We start from the raw sequence: 16,634 nt of genomic DNA, 5'->3' as shown, positions 1-16,634 counted from the left end.
ATGACTCCAATCCAAGGTTTGTTACTCTATCTCTTTGCTTCAATTTTATATTACTGCTTTTGTGTTTTATGTCATTAATGCATATGAATGATGCGTACAAAGTTTGTCAAGTATCAACCGCAGGCGATCTCTACTTGTAGACTTGTAGTCATCGGTTTGAAAAGGACAAATTCATTGATGGTTTAGTTATGAAGTTGGAATGTGTCCTCTATATTGTGTTAGGACTTAGGAAGGAAAATCCTTTCATCTAATACTTAGGTTTTGCTACCTCGTAACTGATATTGTAGGTTGCTTATTGGATGAGACCATTTTCGTTCTCCTCTACCAAGCATACCATAATTCTGGTGTATTTGATACAGATATCATAATGCCTTTTATGTACAGCTATGGTGCAATAGAAGCCAAAAAGGGGAATCCACCCGTGGTGCCAGCAGTAATGACTCCAGGAGGGCCTTTGGACCTTTCAACAGTGTTATTCAGGAACCGTATCATATTCATTGGGCAACCAGTCAATTCACAGGTTGCTCAAAGAGTTTATCACAGCTTTGTGACTCTGGCTGCTATTGATGAGGATGCAGATATTCTGGTGTAGTCATGTTTTTACTAATTGCCCCAGCATTCTCTATTTTTTCCTTTTGGTACATAGAGCTTTAAATCCATAATTTTGGAACCTACTTAGAGTTTGTTACTTTAACCTGTTCCCTGTCCGGTGCATTTGAACTGCCTTGGTGGAAGCATCTATTCTATGTTGGCAATTTATGATTGCATATCTTGAGTGAGATTTTAAACTCTTGTGGGCCCATTCTTTTGTATTTTTCTTTATTCGAACTTCTTATTTTGCTAGCATGAATTGGTCATTATTTCAGATAAAGCCAAAGGTTGGCACAGTTTGTTTTGGAGTAGTTGCAAGCCAAGCAGCACTTCTTCGTGCTGGTGGAGAAAAGGGGATCCGTTAAGCAATGCCAAATGCACGCACTATGATACACCAACCACAAAGTGGATGTGGGTTATGATTTAACTTCTTGGTTTGCATTACTAGTCGCTACATTTAGAAAAGAAAAGCTGTAAAAGGGGGATGAGAAGATTTGAAATAGCTAATGCATGTCTTGGCTGTGTTGTTCGAGAGGCAGACTACAACTGAATGAAGCTTGTTGTGCTGTAGAAGATAAATTCATGTTCTTGGGACAAAATTAGAGACACTATGAAATTATTTTCAAATTCTTGAACTCTGTGTAACAAACATGAAATCACATCTCATGTACTTATTAAAATTGATTGGTTCTGCTTCTTTCTTTTTGAAGGGTCATGTTGAAGATGTCAGACATCAAGTGAATGAAGCAGTTCAATCTCGCTGTGTAATTTCCTCTTTCTTATATTTTGCATTTTTCTGAGTAAGCTACCAATGAATCAAGGGGATCAATCTCCATGTTATGCTTTCTAAATTTTCCTTTTCATATAACAGCTTTTGCTATGGTCATACAGATACTTACCAAGCGCAGAAATACTCTGCTAAACATTTACCTTTTTCCACCCTGCAACTTTTGTTGCAGAAAATTGACAAAATGTATGCGGCTTTCACTGGCCAACCTTTTGAAAAAGTGCAACAATACACAGAAAGTTACCGCTACTTATCTGCTTCTGAGGTAATGTTGCTTTCTGATTTTGTTAAAACATGAGGTAATGGCTCTCAGCATCAATGTTAGCTGAAACCATCCTGCCTGATGCCTATCCCTCTTCCCTTTCTTCTTACTTACGTACGAGCAGGAGGTAAAGAGAGTGACAATCAAGTTCGAATTGATTTTCCCTTTTTAAGGGCCTATTATAGTGATATCTTTGTGTTTTAAACGTCATGGCATTAAACGGTTTCAACAAATTGAAAGAAAAGACTAACCAGTGTTCTATCTTCCTGTTAGCTCTCTGATTCTCTCACAAGGCCATGGACTATGGGCTCATTGATGGCGTATTGGAAACAGAATTTTAAACTCGGATTGAACTTCACGGAATCCTTCGCTGCTAACTTCATTACCAGCCTTGATGTTCTAGAGCTTACTTTCATAATTATTGGCAATTGTAATCATGTTTTGCATTGGTGTTTATAAATCTACATGCTAATTATTTGAAATTATGATTTTCTCTGGGCCTCTACAAGAATAGTAAATGGTGCTCTGTTGAAATAAATTATTTTCACGCCACTGAGAGTTATAATGGATTCTGTCAATAGTTCCATGCCTAATCGTTCAAGGCTTCAAGCTGAGGGCTATCAGGAAAACCCTGTTTTATTTATGGGCAAGCTTTCTTTTTTGCCCTATGGACCTTCGTGAATAAGGTTTTCTATGATTTCCACCTGACTTTTTTCCATACCAAAGCAGCTGCTTTTCATCTGGATGTCGCTCTGGAATCATCTGATTTGGCTGTCTGCAAATAATGGGTTACTTTTGTGATTAACAAACACTCTGATGATCTAACAACTAAATCACCATGCAGGAGTTTTGAAAAATGCTTTATTATATCCGGGAAGTGACATCTATTCCTAGTATAACACAACTTGTCTAGGAAAATGATCTCTCATTGGAGCACCTCATCTACCTGTTGGAAGATGAAAATTCAGATCAGATTCCCAATAATTCAATTGTCATTTTTTATTACACACTCAATTTACCCAAAACATTAACAATAACCTCTTATTAGTCTCATGAAAACAAAATTATTTCGTTAGAAAATTTTTGGTTAAGCGGTAGGGTTTTCTTGAGCTTTGTTTAGGTTGGTCCTAACAGATTTATCTACACAAAATCATTTCACCTATAATTATTTTACTATAATCCTACAATTATCCAATCATATTCAAAAATTATTTAAGGATTTACCACTTATAAGTGTGAGTTTCATATAAAAATTTGATGGATTCCACACAATTTTAAATTGTGATTGATCAATTATAATATAATGATTATAGGTGATATGTTTCCTATCTACACTGGATGTAGTAAATTTATGGGAAATTACTTTTCTATAATTTTCTATTAGGTTTGAACTCAACAAAAAATCGAAGAGTACACTCTTTTTGTCGCTTGAGTCAAATATCCGTTGATACTTTAGATAAATTTTGAATAGATCAGTTATTAACTAAATAAATGGAATTTAGGCTAGCTCTTGAACAATCTAAACAGTAAAGCAGATTATGCTAGCACAGAGAGAGAAGTAAACTTGGAGCTTTACAGATCATAACAAGAAAAAAAATTGAACTGATTACCTTTATTCTAGTTTGGAACACCATTCACATTTTTATTGTCACTATTGCACTTATTAGTACTCGAGACATACAGTCAGTGCAAGTCAAAGGGCAAACAACTTACCATAGTTTTGCCGCAACATTGTGTGAATTTGTAAATAGCCTTAATTAGTGACCCATATTTCATGGACTTCAAGGGTCCCATACGTCTCTTTAAACAGAAGAAGAAGAAACTTATAATTCTATGTAAGGAAGCAGATTTATTCACACAAAAAAGAAGGGCTAAAGCTCTGCAATGACTGTAACTTTCAGCTCTCAAAGTTGAATCTATGCAAACACTGCATCAGCACTCAAGGTAAGACAGCAATAGGTTAACTAAATTTAGGCTGCATTAAATTTGAGCTTTTGCTATTTGTTCTTTTTGCTTTTTTAAAAATAGAGTGAAAAAAGCAAAAAAATAAAAAATGAACTGAAGAAGAGGGACAAATAACAAAAGCAAAAAACAAAAGCACCAACTAAATGAAACCTAAATAAATACTTCTAACACAACTGATCATGCCCGGTAAAAACAGAACATCCTTAAAAATCTCAAAACAACAATAAACTGAATGGAGCTTTTATATAATTCCTCAATGCTAAGCATTACTTTTCCCTTCAAATCGCAAAGCATAAATGAATAGAGGAACCAAAGCATGAATTATTCTTCTCTCTGTCTAAGAAACAATCCACCAGATCTACATTTCTTCATTTTTTTTTTCCTTTTATAAAAAAATGATATTTTGAAGAAGAGACCATTTAGAAAGTTGCAAGTCTTTCATCAGACAGAATCCCATAATAAGCATCTTTAATGGATAACAAAACAACAAGGTATTTTCCCTGATCCCAAAGAATTTATGTCAAGAGAATACTCACAGAATCTCAGTCTATCGAATTCTCCAGGCAGGGAAACCTAAGTGGCACCTGGCAGATCCATATACTAATAAAAGATCAGATTCTGGCCCTCTGCTGCCTAAAAGAAAAGAAGATCAACTTCCAAAAGTCAAATTAACTTAGTAAAGAAAACTGGTTGTAACAACCACCAAGTAGATCAGACAAGTAACACAAACCAACAGTTTGAGTGCCTCGCCCATTTGAGATTCAGTGAAGATTTGCTCTGCCTGATTTTGGTCAGTAGCACCTAAGTTTAAGTACTTCATAAAAAGTATATTGGCTGCTTTGGTCACTGTTTCTTTCCCATCAGAAAATGATGCAAACTCCAGAGTCATATGTGGTTGGTCTAGTAGCACATTATTTTCACGAGTGTCCTGCATAACATAGATTGAAGGTTTGCTCGTAGTTTAGCACCTTTGGTAACATTCCATTTGTATCAATTATGTCAAAAAATAATCCAATAACATTACACAGAGTTGGAGCTAAGCAAACATATGGTACATGGAATAGCAACCCAAAGGTAAGTTTTTCAGAAAGAAACCTAAGAATCCAAAGAGTACAAAAGCAGTCAAGAATGAGACCAATATAAATGTTACAAATATGTATCAGGCTTTTTATAGGAGGTTCAAGATTGTGCCACCTTAGTAATGTAACTACAATTTTTTGGTTGCATGGTATCATAACGAATCTTCATGTATCAAAGATCAACATGACAGTTTGTTTTTGGCAACTGGCTAGCCATTTAGCCAATTTATATTGAGTAAATGAAGTTAATGAGTCATGCCGAACTTTGAAAAAGACTAAATTTTACCATGAGCAGAGAGGATCGTACTCGAAACAATATTGCACCATCCAACTTTTCCAAGATGAAGTCCTTTGATTTCTTCAGTATTCCTAGAACAACAAAATGGTAAAAAAAAACATTACATTGAATACAAAAACATCAGATACATCTTCACCTGATTAATCTAGCAACAGTGAGAATCCAGAATTCCCACCTTCCTTATCATAAGGCAAACATGTTTACTACCAACGACTTCAAGCCACTGCAAAAGCTCAATAATTTTCGAAGTTTCGTAAGCTTCTTCACTTTCTACCACAATAGTCAGATAGCGGAGCTTAGCTACATAGAGGGATTTGTATCTCCTCAGTAGTCCCCAAGAGATAAGATAGCTTTGAAGCACATTAGCTATGCCCAGTGTAAAGTAGCATAAGTTGATAATAACATGTACGAGACTCCACAATAATCAAAGCAGAAGATTTCCAACCTGCGCAAAACCTTAAACCCAAATTCAATTCAAGGAAAATAAATAATATAAAATTCACTCAGCACATCAACCATGATAATTTGACAGAAACTCCAGTACTCTTTTAAGTCCTTGATAAACATTAAATTCCACTTAAAAAGGAATATAATTGTTAAAACCTATCCAACAAAAACATTAAACAACTGATAACGGGTTATAATTCAAAGCGTTTATATAAATTATTCACTGAAAATTAAAGTGAAAAAGGCCATAAAAAGTAATGCTAGTAACAAGAGAAAAGAAACCAACATCACATACTTGAGCAAACCAGCGATGCAACGTCCGTGTTTCCAGGTTGAAATCCATTGATCTTCGAAAACAAAAAGAAAGAAACCCCGTCAGTAATCAGAGTAAAAGCACATTATGACGGGAATCGCTTAAGAAAAAAGGTGAAGAAAGTGGAATCACGCCTCTAACATTTTAAACGTAAGCAGCTGAAGGATAGCTCTTTGACTGGAATCGCAGCTTGGAGCGAAAGGGATTGGAGAAATTCCAAAGAAAGAAAAAGAGAAAAAGACAAAGCTTTCAAGAGAGACAGGGAAAGACCGATCATGCAGAAACAGAATTAACAGAGAAAAGCCTGCTTAAAGAGAAGGAAAAGGAAGAAGTTGAAACACGTAATTCAAAGAAGACAAAGTGGCAGAGAGGACTGAAGAATGAAAAAGGCTACGTTCGTTTGGGTTTTGCTATTTTTTAATTGTTCCCCAACTATATATAATGAAGCTTGCTTGCAAAAAATGAAAAAAAAAATGTAATTTTACCTTTAATAATACTACTTCTAGGTATTTATTAAAAAATTTATTTAACATCATTAATTAACGCGTTATTCAAATTATTGATACTTCAAATATTAATCAATAAAAATAGATGACGTGTCATAATATTATTTGGTGATTTTTTTTACCATATCAATTTACCAAATTTAGGGCATTGTATAAAATATTTGATGAAAATAAAATTTTAACACTTAATCGTGTAATTTTTTTATAAATATGAATGATGAGAAGTGATATAATTTAGGGATTAAAAAAGTATTTATTTTAAACTCTAAATGCTCAGGACATTTGTAACATATTCTGTATAATCTGCCATTTATTTCCAGTCAAACCAAACGGATGTAAGCTATCACAGCATTTAAATTTGGTTAAGAGGTGGGAATCTCCAAGTACTACTATCCTTGCAGGGCTTTGCTGGGTGAAATTGATGATTTTTTTTTTTGTTTCAAAGGAGAGCATCGCCTTATAACATGAAAAGGGAAAGATGATAGCTTGGTTTAAACCTAAATTCTAATGTCTTCTTTAAGGCTTTTTTGTTACTAGACCAAGAAGCGAAAGATGATGATGTTTTATTAGATGAGGTGACGTACGGGTTCACCATATACTATTGTTAGATGCTGCAAAGAGTCGATCCTATTGTGGGTAGAAGAATGGCAAAGCGAAGCAGATCATTCATTTAGCAAACTCTGCATGCATACCTGCTTTATATGTGTGAGATCCTTGGATTCCTCACTTTTTGTTGTGTCTGTGCATTGTAAATAATAAATCTGCATGAATAATCTTTACTCAATTGGTGGGTTTGACTTTAAATTATGATAAAGTTGGGCCAAGTTTTGATTTCTTTTAGCTTCATGATAATATTCCTTCCCTATCAGGGACCATCCTGCAGCACCTATGAACAATGCAGGCAGCCGTAGTTGGGGCTTCTTGCTGCGATAGGATGCAGCAGCTGGCCTATACATAGGATGGCAAATGTGAACATAAGTAAGCTATGGTTCTCTCTAGATATAAACCTGGATACGTGCCTAACAACTAAATCCAAATGCGAGTCGGGGCTCTAATGACCATGAGAATTCAAAGGCACGAATCCCTCCCACTCAGCTTGCCAGAAGTTTAAACACAAGCTTTCATAAAACATTAAGGAGAAGAAGAACAAGGTGTCTAAAAGGCTATGAATCTGGCATTCGACCAACATTTCAAGCTATATACTATTGCAACATCACCAACCTCCTGAAAAGCAACAAAAAATTGTCACCTGCAACTTGTTTGTATTCTCAAAATTTCACCACATGTTTACACTTTTCTTTTTCATCTTTCTGCTTCAGTTTTCTCATCTCTACTTCTGTGAATAACAAAAGACATAATCCTTCTTCCAATAACTTTGGGGTTTAAGATATATGAAACCAATAAATTTAAGACTGCTAAATGAAGAATTTTTAGTGCTATAAAACATAACACACTAGCATTCACACGAAATGACTAGGCTCTGTGTGTATCTAAACTTACTGATACTGGCTGCAATATATGCATCTGTGAGAAAATCACTAAGCTATGCAGTGTAGCTTCTTTGTAGAGGAACTTAATATCAGCCAAAAACTCAAGGTCTCCAACATAGTAGGGCCTTTTTTTTTTTTTGGTTGCCAGTCGACATCATGTCCTAAGTTATGGATCAACTAGTATGTCTATTTGTTACTAAACTTGCAGAAAACTTTCAAAATACTCCATCTTGAATGTAAATACAAGTAGAGAAATCCCGGGTTTCACAGAAGAATTCATTTTTATTTTAAAAGTGGCAATTTAGCAGACACTTAGGATTAGTTAACCTAAAGAATTTTCATTCATGAGAATTATAAAGCATTTTGGTCAAGAAATTTGCACATACAGTCATACATATTGTCTACATAATATTTCCGTTATCTATGATTCTTAAACAAGGGAAGACTCAATGAATTAAGTATATATTTTTAATATCCTAAATTGTAAAAAAAAAAATGCAGATATAGTAATGTTTCAATGCACAGGATTTGTGGAGTGAATGTGTCAACCATCTTGTGCTTGTGCCAATGTATGAAAATATGAAATATGTGCTATGTCCTCAAACCAAGGGAAGCTTCTTGGTTGGCCTTCAAAATGGTTGACAATTTTAACAGGACAATATGAACAGTAATTATTATCAGAATTAATTTACACAAAGAAAACTGTTAGATACTAACTACAGGAAAATCAAGATTTAAACAAAATAAGCTATTAAACAACATATTTGGCAATGAAAAATTTGCCAAGATAATCTAGAACATTTTTTAACTATTGAGCATGTTAAAAGTTAACATGTACTATAACACACCAATGAGGTAATATTATATAAAGTGAACATCAACAATGGAAGTCAGTACACTATCTAAAGTTCTAAACCATGAATCATCAAGATGCCCATATATTCAACGAACAAGACACTCCGTTTTCTTATAACATATGACCTTGCTTTTTTACACTCAATCAATGAGTAACAGTGTCATTGATAGGAAGGCAACATTATACTATGAGCAAAGAACTGATTTACACAACAATGCAAATATAAGGTTCATTCTCTGGTGCGAATAAAATTCTGGGGCTGACAAATGGAATGCTGTGGATTCAAAATCTGGAGAGCAGCCACATGGTAAAAAAAGTAAAGGATCTCAATTCACTTCACCCATGACCGTAATCAGGTAGTAGGACCATAAATTTCTAATGATACTAAAACAAAAATAAATGACTTTATCCAACTTGTAAGGATCAAAAGTAGGTAGCTTTGAGATGGGATGCTTCCCACAAAGCAATATCCTCCCACTATAATTTACATCATTTCTTAGACTTGTAGCAGTAAAACAGAAGATGCCATGCCGTTAGAATTCTACATCAACCAACTGAAAACAACATAGTCACAGATTTAACACATATATCTATGGATTATTATCACTCCGCAAGTGACTTTAAATGCTTACCATATGTCTATTCAACCGTAAATAAGGAAATGAACATTGAGTTATAAAATTAACATGGGACAGACATTCAAAGCCACTTGTGGAGTTCCTGTGTATAAAACAACAACCGATACCTACTGAGCAGCATCCTCTGAGAATCTAGCATCGAAAGGAGCAGAAGGGTGGGCATGAGCTGCACCACCCGCATTTCCGGAACCATTCTGCAACTCAATCACAAGCCACCGGACAGCTTTACTCATCTGCTCTAAACGAACAGCACTAATGGGAGGAAGGCCAGTTGACTGCCCCGACTTCCCAGCCATAGACCCGGTGGCTTCATCGACAAGGCACTCGGATCCTATCCTTTGTTTGATGGACTCAACAAACTCCTCAGCTTGATCACAAGCCACTCTGAACAATTCCCATTTCTGCTTAAAGTTTTCCAAGGCAGCATCGGTGGCTGGTGTCTTTTGAGCGCCCGAAGATTCCTTCGTTTCGAGAACATTAGCTGCGGCAGCAACAAATTCTTGGTAGGCATTGTTTAAAGAATCTACCATGTTGTCCATTACTCCCAATTTTTTTGACTGTCAATTATACGAACAGACCAAATCAAACTATCCTAAAACAGAACCAAACAAATTTAATAGCATAAGGCGCAATTAATCGGGTGGTAGATGTTACCTGGGAATCCGATTGTCGTTGATTGAGAAACCTATTTCAGCTTGACAGGGGAGACAAAAGGTAGACTTTACTACAGCCGCCGAATGCGGATGACAAGACGCCGTTATGTGGGAAATAAAAATGGGCCTTTGCTCGGCAATGTCTGGGTTTGGTCATTAGATTTTTGTTTAGCTTATCTTGGACCAAAATAATCTAGAAATCTAGTTTCTTTTTCCTCTTTGGGCCAGTAAATGAAGTAAAACTTTTTTTTTTTAAATTTTTTTACAAAAGAATACAATAAAAAATTTTACGAGTATTAAAATTTGAATATTAAATCAGAATGTCAACGTATAAATTAACTGGATTAAATGTTGGGAGCTTGAGCTTTATATACTTTAATTGAACATAAAAATCAAATTCTCAAAAAAAGAAAAAAGAAAAAAAAACTGTAAAAATTAACACTCACACCAATTAAATTTATTCAAAGTTTGAGCTTTTTTATTTTAGTCTTTAAAAGCGAAGATACAAAAACGAAACCAAACAGATACTGTTGACAGCATGACGAGAAAATAAAAATGGAACACCTTCTCTGATTAATCATCATAATCAACTATGGCATGGTCGAAGATGTCAATCATGTCCTGATTAACGGGATATGTGGTGTTGGCTGTGATACGTTGCTTGACAGAATCAACCAACTCGTCCGCTTGGTCACAAGCCGCTTTTAACGCTTCCCATTTCTTCTTGAAGTTTTCCAAGGCGGCATCCGTGGCTGCCGTCCTCTCACCATTGGCAGCTGCCTTGGTTTCAAGCAAGTTAGCTGCGGCGGCAACAAATTCTTGATAGGCATTGTGTAGGCAATCTACAACCTTGTCCATTTCTCTTGAATTGAACCATCAATCAAACAAGAGGGGCATTTATTTCAGTCTTTTCAATACTAATTAAAAACGAAACACAATAAAACAGTTCTTTTTTTCCTTTTCGCCCCAAGAAATTAAATTTTTATTGAACAAACCAATACGATACATCACCAAAACATCTAATTCTTCGTAGAACTTACTCCTGCTAAATCTTCATAGAAAAATAAAACAATTCTCTAATTGATACTTGATAGCATACAAATTTAAAAGAAAAAGTTAATTGAATCAGTTGATTATTCTAAAACCTAATAAATCTCTGAATCTTAATTAAATACTTTCGAGATTTAAAATAAAATGATCTAATAAAAATGTATATAATCTGTATCAATTAACTATTAAAATATTGAATAAACTTATTTAGAATAGATCAAATGGGCACATTTAACATAAAAATGCATAAATTACCTTTAAATCGAAAAGTTATTGAACTCAACAAAAGAGAAAGAGAGAGATTTCGTATCTGTGATAAATTGGATGGAGGATGTAAATCAAAATATGGCTGCTCCCTTTGGAAATATTAGGTTTTGGCCTTTTTATACATGTTAAAGTACTCATTATTTGGCCATACAATGTATATAATACCAAATTAAAACACTTAATTGGGTAATTAATAAAATGATGCTCAAAAGACAATTTCTGCTAATATTTAATTACAGTTTAAAAAAAAAATTCAATGTGATGATATAGATTTCGTTTTATTGATACTTTTGTTTTTCATTTTATAATTGAATATAAAAATAAAAAATAAAAATAAATTATCAATAAAGAATGAATAAAATAAAAATAAAATATCAGTAGAACATAACTTTAATTATCACTTTTCGATAGACTAATTACTTAAATTAAGACTCGGAGTAGTTGGATAATAATTAATGTATTTTTCTTTTCTCTAAAACTTAAGTAATGTAATTCTTTAAATTTTATAATTTATGAATTTGATTGTTTAATTATGTTTTAATTTATTAATTATTATTTAATGATTTATTATATATGAATATAAGACTTAATTATAATTATAATTTTTTTTATACTTGTAATTTCTTCAAAATAATTAGTCTAAGGGTTTTTTTTTTAATTTTTGCTGAAAAGAATAATGTAGGAAATCATGTGGGGAAAACGTGAAAAGAGAAAGAGTAGCATAAAGGAAAACGTGAATAAAGAAACACTAGAAAGATGTACGTAATCATCCTAGCATGACAATTTTAGTGACAAATATAAATATTTCATTGTCCGCAATCGTTACCTACTCAACGTGAGAAAGGACTGTACCTATCCCCGTTTTTTCGACTGTGACATTTGGTTGAGCATCTAACCGTTAAATGAAATTTAACTACAAGTTTTTCTAACCATTAATTGAGATAGTAAAGATGCGTCAGGAATCGCAAGAAATTTTGAATATATATATATATATATATATATATTTTTTCATAAGAGTGCAAAGTCCTTTTATGGGGGGGGGGGGGGGGATTGGTTGGTTTGAGCCTAAATTTTTATTTTTTTTAAGGTTTTTTTGTCACTAGATTAAAATATGAAATATAAAAAATTGAATAAATTTAAAGATTAATGTAACGAATGGTCATTAAATTTATTAAAATATTTAATATGATATTTAAATTTTAAAAATATTTAATATAATATTTAAATTATAAATTTATTAAATAATGTAATATTTAAAAAGTTATTTATGTGTTATGTATTATTATTTGAAATAATTATATTAGAAATAAATATCACATTAATTAATATATTCATAATTCACATATTACATTAAAAATTTTTAATATTAAGATCTTACATTTAACATTTTATTATAGTTCAAAAATTATTCATAGCATTAACCCTAAATTTAATAAACAACAAGAAAATATCTATGGATAACAACTAAAATTGGAGCAATTAAAACCAGCACCTTTTAAATTCATCACAACTTCGAACTTTAACAAGTGATTGCCTCTCAAATCAAACTTAACAAGTGGTTGTCTCACAAATCATGATGAATTTAAATTTTATACATCATTTTATTCAAATCATGTTTTATAATTATGTTATTAGAAAAATTAATTAATTATTACACATCATATTTAATAAATAAATAATGAATATTTATTTTAATAAATAATTATTTTTAACAATATAATTATGTAATATAATTTAAATAAAAAAGATATACAAATAAGATGTAACTATTTAATACAATCCATTCTCAATTTGTAAGATTCTAATTTCAAATCAATAAAATAGATTGTTTATCTTGTAGATCAAAACGATACTAATACCATGTAGATTGTGCTTAATGAAAAAGGAAAACAACAAATTTAATATAAAGAGATAAATTAGAGATTTGTTTTTGTGGTCAAAGATAAATATTGAGATTAGTTATAGAGATTTGAATTATTATCTTAAAAATTGTTTAAAATTAAAAAAAAAAACTCTGACTCTTTGTTCATTGCATATAAATATCTATTTATTTATTTTAAAAGCTAAAGTATTAGTAATATTTTTAAATTATTTTTTAAATCATATGAAACGTACAATATTTGAACCAATGATAAAAAAAATCAAATTTATTGAATTTTACAAAATAATAAATTTTTAATTTCATTTAGACCCAAATATTTAAAAAAATTAAATCAAAAAGTGAATTTCTGAATTGTTTTTGTGAACTCGGATGTATGTGATACAGCAATGAGCACGCTCAGCAAACCTAACTAGGCAACCACAATCCAATAACTGAAAAAAAATTTTTGAATAGTCTATTTTTTTAACATTTGAAAAGGGAAATGACTTTAATCCCAATGAAATTTTTATTTTTGTTTGTGTGGAACTCCGATCTAAGGACGTTCTTGAAAAAAATGGAAGAGAAAAATGGTTAGAGGTAAAGGCAGGGAATGTTCTTTATGTTTGTACTCTGACGCATAAGTCAAAATAAGTGAGGTCAAAAAGAGAGTAGTGTGAGAAATTGAGATTAGATTCAACTTGCCTTAGTGATGCCTAGACGTTTGTATTTACAGATAAGAGATAAGGGGCCATCGAGGGATAATAACGACATGTTCAAGCTGACTTGGCATTGAGTGTGTCAGGTCAGCACAAATATCGAATTACCTCTAACTATCTGTTGAAGGCTTTTAATGAGAAAAAAAAACTTCTATACTTTTTTGATCATCAAATACCCTCAACATTCTATTCTCCCATCAAGTAGTCGAATATTAGATTGCTAGGCATGCGATTGACACATTTCTTGCCAGATAAGTGAAAGAATGCAACATGAAATTTGATTCCTTACAACCGACGTCATCGTGTAGGTCGGCATAAAGAGAGAATTAGCCTTATGTCGTGGTTCAACTTGGTGGAGGTTCAATCTCACTCACATCCCTTGGGTTGAGTGCATGGTCGGCTTAAGGGTTGCCAAGATGTCAATTGTTCGAAATGATCCGAGATTAGGATGGGAGTTCGTCTAGTCAACGTGGGACTTTGCGTTTTATTTTAGGAGTTTGGATTCGAGTCTCCGTTTTGAACTCTAGCGGTGAATCAAGCGTTGGTTTGTTAAGTTGGTTCAGGTGAGGAATCTGTCAGGCTTGTCTCGGGGAACCATTTGGTCTAGTCAGTCTGACCTGGAGGGCCATCTGGTTTGGCCAATTTGATGGCATTAAATGAGGAAAGAGGTAGCTTGAGTGGGAAAATCTAAAATAGGAAGATGAAAAGATGTCTTCCCATCTATGCTTATAAACACCTTATTTTGTTTAGAGATTTTTTTGAAATTCTTTAGGCTTCGATTTTTTATTTTGGATTGTGCAATTGGGTTTAATCGAAAAGTGAATTTTGAACCTAAAAATTAAGCCATAAATTTTATTTGTGTTGTAATTTTTTAGTTTAATTTTTGTTATTTTAGTTAAAAGAATCAAAGTCAATTGGTAAAAAAAAAAAATAAAAAGAGTAAAAAATAAAAAAGAGAAATGTGGGATTTTGCATGGAAAATCTTGGATTCAATTCAACTTTTGGATTCTATCTCAGATTTCAACTTTAATGGTTGAATAATTTTGAAAAGAATTTGGGCTCAATCTATTGAAAAATAGAAGATTGCATAGAGAATAAAATTTAGAGAAAAATCCTAGATTCGGTTGAATTAATTTCTTCCAAATAAAAAAGAATTCAATCCTTATACAAGGACCTTGAATCTAAGATAAAAAAGGGGGCCTCACAGCAATTAAATTCAAGATCAAATAGAAGTTATTGACAAAAGAAAAAATTTGAGCCAAGCTTTGAATCAACAAAGAAGAAGCAATCAAGCAAAACAATTTTGGAAGAAGATCCAATTAGAGTTTTTGGAAGGAAGGGTAAAAAATTGTTGGAACTTGTGATCCATTAGTATATTGCTTGCTTTCTTTTTTTGTTTTTTTTTTAATGATTTTTACATAACTTTTATAATTTTTAATTGCTTACTCTTATTTTTATATTTATTACATGGTATTCATTTTTGCATGAATTTGCATGACTAATATTATATTTGCATGATTAATATATTTGTGTGATTTATTAATATATTTGCATGACTATTAATTTATTTATTTGTGTGATTATATGATTATATATTTAATTGCATGTTTTATATTGTTAATTGCATGATTATATATTTAGTTGCATATTTATATTGTTAATTGCATGATAATATATTTAATTGCATGATAATATATATTTGCATGTTTTATATTGTTAATTGCATGATAATATATATATTTGCATGTTTTATATTTTTAATTGTATAATTTATATATTTAATTGCATGTTTTACATTGTTAATTGCATAATTAGATATTTAATGACGTGTTTTATATTATTAATTACATTATTATATATTTAATTGCATGTCTATTTGCATGATTATTAATTTATTTATTTATGTGATTGTATGATTTTATATTTATTGCATGATATGATATTATATTAATTTTGAATGATATCTAATTGCATATTTTTATATTTATTGTGTGCATAATTGTATGATTATGTTACTAACATATTTATGTGATTATATTTGATTTGCATATTTACATGATTGTTATTATTGCATGATAATTAATATATTTGCATGACATTCTTATATGAATATTTTAGTATAATCTAGGCATGATATTATTACATGATATTTGGTATGATTTATAATATATTTGCAAGATAATTTTTGCTTGGTGTAATTTAATATTTATTGTATGATTGCATGATTGCATGATTTGATTTTGATAGAATTTTTTTTGTATGACCATATAATGTAAATAAATAAAAATATTGAAATTGTTTGATTTGCATGATAAAACTATCTTTGATAAGGCTTAATTTATATAACACATAATTAATTTGATACCAATTTTGGACGTAAAGGGGTGCTAATATATTATATGCACGTAACTGAGTCCCGAACCTTAGTTCTAATGATGTAGACTTGAACTTATTTTTTTTAGGAACCTTAGTTTACACTTAGGACAACCTTAGAAAAGATAAATTCACATAGGTGACCAATCACATCTAGATAAAAAAGATTGGTGACAACTTTATAATTTTTTGTCTAATGGGTATATTCTTCTAACCTAAACATTATGACAATGCTTAGACACATGGCATAGCTTAGGTCGTTCACCTGATTTGAGGCATGGATATATAAAAGGTTATTAGGGCCTTGATTTTCCACCTTTCTGCTTTCATTGCTCTCAATTTGACCAAATTTTTTGACCTTAAAAGCTTTTTGGCCTTAGAGTTATTCTTCTTTTCATCCATTCTTTTTGTTTTTTTTTCAGTATGTACTTTCTATCATGTCTTCTAGTTTTAGTTTTGAAGAGGTTGAGAGTTTTGGGGTA

The 16,634-nt window shown here is 31.8% G+C and overlaps 1 protein-coding gene and 3 pseudogenes across 2 annotated transcripts; 1 reads left to right on the top strand and 3 right to left on the bottom strand.

Moving 5' to 3' along the window:
• LOC111308061 (ATP-dependent Clp protease proteolytic subunit 6, chloroplastic-like) lies at positions 1-2,040 on the top strand (annotated as a pseudogene).
• A 57-nt stretch (positions 2,041-2,097) lies between these two features.
• LOC111308334 (uncharacterized) lies at positions 2,098-5,772 on the bottom strand (annotated as a pseudogene). Its single transcript, XR_016332016.1, has 4 exons — positions 5,725-5,772; positions 5,158-5,427; positions 4,992-5,053; positions 2,098-4,533 (listed from the first exon to the last, which is right to left on the bottom strand). The product of XR_016332016.1 is annotated as an uncharacterized LOC111308334 (transcript).
• Positions 5,773-8,976: 3,204 nt separating this feature from the next.
• Positions 8,977-10,023, bottom strand: MED32 (mediator of RNA polymerase II transcription subunit-like protein). Its single transcript, XM_022906654.2, has 2 exons — positions 9,887-10,023; positions 8,977-9,789 (listed from the first exon to the last, which is right to left on the bottom strand). The coding sequence occupies exon 2, from the start codon at positions 9,769-9,771 to the stop codon at positions 9,340-9,342; it is 432 nt and encodes a 143-aa protein (XP_022762389.1). The 5' UTR covers positions 9,772-9,789; positions 9,887-10,023; the 3' UTR covers positions 8,977-9,339.
• A 318-nt stretch (positions 10,024-10,341) lies between these two features.
• LOC149519930 (mediator of RNA polymerase II transcription subunit 32 pseudogene) lies at positions 10,342-10,743 on the bottom strand (annotated as a pseudogene).
• Between the last annotated feature and the right edge of the window lie 5,891 nt (positions 10,744-16,634).

This window comes from Durio zibethinus, chromosome 2, assembly GCF_047325235.1.
Source record: "Durio zibethinus cultivar Kanyao isolate XHJ-2024 chromosome 2, ASM4732523v1, whole genome shotgun sequence".
In the NCBI taxonomy this organism is placed as follows: domain Eukaryota; kingdom Viridiplantae; phylum Streptophyta; class Magnoliopsida; order Malvales; family Malvaceae; genus Durio; species Durio zibethinus.
The sequence above is the reverse complement of the archived record's forward strand: the minus strand, read 5'-3'. Positions and strand labels throughout refer to the sequence as shown.